This window comes from Morone saxatilis, unplaced genomic scaffold (genome assembly GCF_004916995.1).
Source record: "Morone saxatilis isolate NCDOM2014 unplaced genomic scaffold, NCSU_SB_2.0 Contig18, whole genome shotgun sequence".
Lineage (NCBI taxonomy): Eukaryota > Metazoa > Chordata > Actinopteri > Moronidae > Morone > Morone saxatilis.
In genome coordinates, this window is record NW_023339740.1 from 18,075,935 (window position 1) to 18,083,554 (window position 7,620).

Consider the following 7,620-nt stretch of genomic DNA (forward strand, 5'->3'; position numbering starts at 1 on the left):
ACTGGCGCTCAGTAATGTAAAGTTAGTTCTTCGTGGTTCTCTCCTGCAAAGTGATTGGATGCTGTCGGATTGTTTCAAACTAAGTGGATCTGGAGAATTAAGTGTCAACCTGCTGAGAATAAATTGCGTTCACATTAGCTGCGAGTTGAGTCGAGTCGTCTAGAGTCATTGTGAGTCTACACCTCTGCTATCGCATATAAAATAATACACAAATAAAATATAAGCAATAATGGTATAAATTTGCAATTCATTTGGCAAAATAACATGTGCCTGCCATTGGCCTGACATTCAGACTCTTGGAGTTAAAATCTAGCTGAATTCAAGGTATTTATTTAGAACACAGGCCAGTAGGAGGAAGTGGAACATTCATAGATCACTGGATGGGATTAATATGTGCATGTATGTGTGTGTGTTTGTGTGTGTTAGAAACAACCAATGACCTAATGTACTTGGAGTAATCAAGTCTGAAATCACATATTGATTTTATGGCAATTTCTATCAAGGGCCCTCATGTTTTTGTTACATGAACTCTTTCACTAAAACCTACATTATGTGTTTATACATTCTATATAATCATTTAAGCATTTGTGCCATTAAAAAAAGTGAGATCAATTTCAAACTAAGATTAAAATTAGTGCAGTACGACCCTGAAGTGTACTGTTAATATTAACATTGTTATTCAGCGTCTGATTTTACCTCAAATAGGCATTTTAGTTCAGCTTTTACTTGCTTCTGACTCCCATATTATGAATATTACGGAACTGCTCGGTGACACTTCAACCCTTCAGAAATAAGATAAAAGTAGATGCTACTATTTGTCTCTGCTTGTGGGGGCCTGGAGCAGCTGTGCAGCTACAGTGTGTGTACAATGGTGTGTGTGTGTGTGTGTGTGTGTGTGTGAGATTAATGGTGCATTTTCTTTTGATGTCCCTTCACTAGGCACGGGCAGCAATGGCAATCGCCATGGCAACAGGCGTGCAAAAGCTGAAAAGATTCTCCTGGATAGCGCGTGTGTGTGTGTGCATGTTTGTGACAGTGTCTATGCTCTCACACGGAGGATATGTGTGTAAGCAAGCTGGCGTATTACTATCAGGTGAGCTTTAAATTGCCTCCGAGGAGTGGCACCTTTCAGTATTCCTCTTCTTTCTTCTTTTATTATAATATGCCTGCTTTCTGAAATCTCTGCGAACTAAGAGACTGACAGATATTTATATTTGAACAGCAACACTTAACTGCAAGCTGAACAGCAGTCTGGGTCTTTGCCAGTCAACCTATCAAAGCTGCAGACATCCAAATAAATTCTTCCTGAGGCAGCCTCTCAAACTCAAGGAGAGGTACCGTTAGCTGCAAATCATGTGCCACTTTCAGACTAATACACGGGTTAGAAACAACGCCTAAATCAATAAAAATTGGAAAATCAATGCGCAATTACCACAAACACTGATTCAGTATAATTTGTTGTTCTTGTTCCAAACCGAAAGTTACAGCGGAAGTATTTCATTCCAATCACTTCAGTCAGTTTCACACTGGCCCACACAAGCACTGTGAGGAAAGATTGAGGTGTGATGGCAGGATTCGCACGGTGGTTAGCGATATATATTTACAAGCCATTGTTCCTGTCTACTTGCTTGCAACCCGTTTGCTGTCGCTTCACAAGCTTAACAGAAATAGATGAGTGGCGGACTGCTTTAATAGAAAAGCTGTGAATTCTTTGCCTCACTAGATCTGTGGAGCCCACTAAACCTTGCGATTAAATAAGTTTACAGCTTTAAACAATTCACACCAGCAAGTTATGTTGCGATCACAACAATTGACGCAAATTCAACCAATCCCTGTGACTTCTGCGCGACATTGCCATTTTATCCAAAAGGGCAAAAGGTTGAACCATACGTCACCAAACTCACTTTCTCGTTTCTAGTTGTGAAGATGCAGACATGTGCGAGACGATAACGTCTTACATTTACCCTCACAATCTTTTATGAGCCTTTTCTTTAAGATTACTTAGAACACTTCAAACTGTTTTATTCTCACAAGTTTCCTTCAATGAAAAAATGTATCACACCTATTTTTACAGTTTCCACTTTGTCCTGCAACATGCATTGTAATATTTTAGAAAAACTGCACAAAATCAGGCATTTTAGGCCACAAAAATCCCCCAAAATGTTAAATCCTGGAGGGACTGTTAAAAGGGCTTCATAGCGAGTACCAACTTATTGTTTAGTTGAGCAGTATACAACTTTGGACCGTACAGAAACTGTTTTGATTCACTCTCACTGCTGTCATAATGTGTTTTTTCGTCCACAGCAGGCAGCTCTTTCCAGTGAAAAGGCTCTAAAAACCTACAGTACACTACCTGCTCAGCATTAAACGGCAACCGGACACAGTTAGTGGCAGCCAAAGAGCCAGATGTTCCCCTCAGGAGTGGGTGGAGACCAAAAACAGACAAAGAGTGTGTACTTTCATTAACCAGGTGGCCAGAAACATGAACGATAATGTTGCTCCATAACTGCTGTATGTGTAAATAAGCAACTGTTTGCTATCACATTAAAAAGTGATGTTTTGCAGGTTTAAACTGCCCTACCCACTATATTCTATATGCTGTATGCTATATGCTCCCTGCCCAGGACAACATGGCACAGAAAGTTAGCAACTAGCAGGTGAACATAGTTTCTAAAGAGTTATAGAGATTTCCCTTAGGAGTTTTCAGAGAGCCAATCAGAGCTTTAAGGAAAGTAATTATTGGACTTAGTATGTTGGTTAAGTGGACAGTGTGGGAAAAACCTGCTGTTACCTGTTTAGTAGTGCTCTAATAATTCACCTCACTGTTTACAGGTTGGTAATCAATGCTTTCGGGTGGGCTTTGTTACTCACTCTCTCCCTGCAGGCACCCTCTTTGGTTATGTGGCAGCCTTTGTTTCTCCTTTGCTTATAAATGCGTTCTACAACAGTAACACTGCTCCCACCAACACCCTACATTACTGACACTACTGACAGTCACATCCCATGCTGTGTGATATTGTGTTACACTTACATACGTAACAGAATGAATCCTATTAGCGGGGATGATATTATGGATTCACAAAATAAACACTGATTATAAAACATAGCTGGAGGCGAGAGAACATATATGGACTGATGGAGATCTCTTAGGGTCATGACCACAAAATGTTAATTCAACACGTACAAGATGTAGTAAAAAAAATGGAAAAAATACCTTTTTACTCAGGCTGGTGCTTCACTGTCTGTGAATTAAGGCACAGAGCGAGAGAACTTGTTAGTCAGGATTTAGTGACCTTATCAATATTCATCTGACTGAAAAGATGGCTCACGGCAATTACTGAGAACATAATATTTGTCCTGCTCTTGACAATCCCATAATGAGCTGCAGACATATTGCTAACTGTCATGAATGCACATTCAATATTAATTCATTCAAATAGATGTAAGCATCGGGCCTATAAGCGGGGGGAAGACTGTCCTCACAGGAGTTTTCAGCTTTTTACTGCTGCAGTATTTCAAATCTCACAGTCAAGAAAAAAAGCAAGAAAATGTTGTTGTTGTTTCCATGTCACGTTTAACTGCAGTATCTGCCTTGCTTTCGCAGGTTTTATTTAATATCTCCAGAGGTTCGAGTCCAAAACACTGCTGCAAATGTATGAAGTTCTGGATGCTGACAGGAACAATCATCATTATCATGTCAGGACGATTCAATTCTCATAGATTTTTTTTTACAATATCATATATAAAAAAGAATAGACTTAATATAAGTTCACGTGCTGGTCATCGTCAGTTACGATACACTTGTGAAATTTTTCTGTGGTGCTGAAATTTCATATCGCATCTAAATGTATTAACTGAATGAGCGCAGGCATTGAAGTTATATTAAGTCTATTCTTTTTTTTCACAAAATGAAAACAAACTAAAATGTTTTTTTTATGATTGTTCAGGTTGGCACAGCCACTATGATTTGATTAAAAAAACAAACTTCAGACATCAAATGAAAGCTAAATATATCTGTGTGTATTTAAATACTCACAATTATTATTAACTCCTGAAAATAAATAACTCAAAAGTGGAAATACTTTTTCAGAATTAAAAAAAGTCAAAGACAAAAAGTGAAATGATGGCGTGGCTTCATGTTAACTTCATATAATTAATAATAATATATATATTCTTTTTTTCACACTGTATAATACAGCAGATACTGGATGCTGCAGCTGAGAGCGTCTGTACTCAACCATCAATACAAATCAGCATTACCTCATTGCCACATAGCTGAACCTGGTCGAAACCCACCCTCTGCTGGCTGAACTTAGACATTTCTTTTTTTTGTTTCGATTTAAAAAAAAATTAAAACTCTAAAATGTGTTGCCCAGTTTACATTTCACGACCACATTGAGTCACAACCCGCACAGCAGCCTTTATTTAGGCTCTTTGACGACAGTGTAACGACTGAGGCGCTCACCTTTCATCTTTGACTCAATTTCCCGTGAGCCTCCAGCCGTCAACACACTCCGTGACGTCTATTTTAGGAGACTGTCAAGCACACAGCTGACCCAAACTCACCTGATGGAAGTATTTAAAGGATAAAAACGGATTATTTTAGTGGTATTCTGTAGCTGTGGTCGTGTTTAGAGGCACTGGTCGCCTCAGTCTGAAATGTATCTCTTACTTTGCGCGGCCGACAGTTCGTTTTATACGTTATTTAGTCCGTTATCCCGCTTGTAAGGTAGCTCGAAAGCTATCGTAGCGAGGTCAAAATGACTCTTCCAGCTTTGCACAACACCGGCGTGCTTTACAGACGGATTCTGTCACAGTTTCCCCAAGACATCACTCTGGCTTTTGCCTATGGATCTGGTGTTTTTAAACAACACGGGACCAACCAAGGTCAAATGGAGGTTAGTGACACCTGTCCTGTTTCCAAACTCTGCTCACAACGTTACAGTGACAGTGAAGTACTGCTTATGTATGCTTTCATAAATACAGTCAGACTAATACTTAATAGTTATCGTGCTCTATTTCCTGAATTGTCCTGTCTTTTGTATTGTCTTTTATTTGTTTGGTTTTTCACTGTTACTGGGGTTTGTAGTTTTTTCAGCCTCCCACACAACAGTGACAATTGCTTAATGTTAGGAGTTAGGCAATATTGTTGAAGTCAATATCCCTGTATTGATATGAGTATATTGGAAATCAATATATGCTATATTAAAATGGATGTGCACAATCAATAACAAATTATTCCAAATATTTATCTTCCAAATATCTGTTCCAAAAATATTCCATTAGATAATCAAATAGTTTTCAGTACAACAAACTGTTGTGCCTTATATGAGACAAAACTCTTCACACGTGTTTAACAATAACTAATAATACCAAAACAAACATTCATTTGGAGAACAAATCTTTTATTAACACAAAGTGATCATATCATCACAATATGATTGCACTGAAAGGTGATAAACTATGAACCTGGATTATTGCCTCACTCACTGCACACTATTACTGTCTATTGTACCTTTAATACATACAGAAGAACATGCTGGACTTTGTGATCGCGGTGGACGACCCGGTGACGTGGCACACCATGAATCTGCTGCAGAATCGCAAACACTACTCCATCCTCAAGCTGCTCGGGCCCAAGACTATCAGCTCCATACAAAATGAACACGGAGCTTCGGTGTACTACAACACGCTGGTGCCTGTGGATGGGAAGGTAAATGTTTTATATTTCTGCGTCCTGTGTAGCTGTTCAGTTCTCAATTAATACTGAAATCTCCTCGTGAGTTTCTTCTGCTTCTCACAAGAATTGTTTTTTGTAATTGGTCTGATTTTAGTGTTTTGAGCACCAATAATCGCTGTTGGCAGACGTAATGTAAGAGTAGCTGCTGAGTCCGAGGCTGGACAGACCTTTTCTTTAAATTATAATGCATATGTTGTTAAAATGCATCTGGCTCCTAAATCTTTATCTAAGCTCGATTTACTGTTTTAGTCTGACCAGACTTTACTAACTACACACTTCAATAACCTTCTCCTCTTTTTGTCTTCTCAGATAATCAAATATGGTGTAATTAGCACAGAATCTCTGATAGATGACCTGATGCACTGGAAGACCATGTATGTTGCTGGACGCCTTCACAAACCAGTCAGTATCACGATCAGACTGTTTTGCATGGAGACTGACCGATATGGGATTTTTTTCCTTCCCTCTTACTTTGTGTTGTTTGCCACAGTGCAGTGTGGTGAATCACAGCACACTCTGCTGGATAAACTTTGCAGTGACACCAATATAAACACCATATATACCGATACAGTACGGATATGTTTGCGGTTGGCCAATATCAGCTGACCACTGTATCGGTTCAGATGGATGAAACAGAAAAACTTTGTCAAGTCAAATGTTTTTCTTGCAATTGATTATGTTTATGCAAAGGATACGGGACAGTCTTGTAGTTGTAGTTGCACATTTGACAAAATACAACCTATTTAGTTAAATTTTTGCAAAAATGTAAGTGCCCAAATGTTAGCATCCATGCCTATGTGTGTGCAGGTGAAAATGCTTGTGCAGAGTGAGAATGGAAAGCTCCGTGCTGCTCTGGTAGCCAACCTGAAGAGTGCTGTGACCGCCTCCTTCCTGATGCTCCCGGAGAGCTTCACTGAGGAAGACCTCTTCCTGCAGATAGCTGGTCTTTCATACGCTGGTAACTAGCTCGCACAACTACAATACCCTGAAGAAAATGAAACACGGTCAAGATACATGAATACTTTGGAAACAAATTTATCAGAAAAGATATTAATAATTACACATAAGATAAGATAAGCATGTCTACATTTACACACACACTTCTTATCATTGTTATTCAGCAGAATGAATGATATCCAAGCTTGTGGTTTTCTTGGTAATAATGGCTTGTGTGGTTTAAAAACTTTGAATACAAATGCAAGTACGGTGCGATCCAACATGCAGGTTGTTAAAGGAATCCCTGTCTCAGCAGGGTTCTGAGTGAGCTGGCTGGTGTGTGTGAATGGTAATTAGACTGATGGTTCTTGTACCTCAAGACACCAAACTAATCTGCTTTAATTTGTTCAGATGTAATGATGTGAAACTGAAGCAGCTAAATGCTGCTTCGTGTTGACCCTACAAATGTTTACATGTTAAGAATGTGCTAACACAGGAGTGGAACTACAGGAGCAGAAGGAGGAATTTGTTACTGCTAGAGTTCGGTACTACATAAAAATATCATCAAATATAAATACTCAAGGGAAACCATTTTGTGTATCTTAAGGGGATTTTCGAATGGTGATTGGAGAAGATAAATCCAAGGTGGCCAATATTGTCAAAGACAATATTCAGCACTTCCGGATTCTGTACAGCAACATCCTGCAGGACTGCCCACAAGTGGTCTACAAACCTAATCAAGGAAAACTGGAGGTAAAACATGGCGCGCGCACACACACACACACAGCACAGTCTGCTATGGTCCACATTAGTTTGGTCTACAAAACCTAAGTCAAGGAAAACTGGACGGTAAAACATGTCGCGCACACACACACAACAGCGACCACACACCACACACATCACACAACACACACACACACACACCCTAGATCGCACACACCCAC

General features: G+C 39.4%; 1 protein-coding gene across 1 annotated transcript in view; it reads left to right on the top strand.

Moving 5' to 3' along the window:
• Positions 1-4,527: 4,527 nt before the first annotated feature.
• The window catches only part of tamm41 (TAM41 mitochondrial translocator assembly and maintenance homolog), a 6,625-nt gene continuing 3,532 nt past the window's right edge, over positions 4,528-7,620 (top strand). Inside the window, exons 1-5 of the mRNA XM_035662737.1 lie at positions 4,528-4,898; positions 5,531-5,713; positions 6,050-6,142; positions 6,548-6,698; positions 7,284-7,429. Coding sequence (XP_035518630.1) covers positions 4,761-4,898; positions 5,531-5,713; positions 6,050-6,142; positions 6,548-6,698; positions 7,284-7,429 — 711 coding nt within the window. The 5' untranslated portion in view covers positions 4,528-4,760. The remainder of the gene's footprint in view (positions 4,899-5,530; positions 5,714-6,049; positions 6,143-6,547; positions 6,699-7,283; positions 7,430-7,620) is intronic.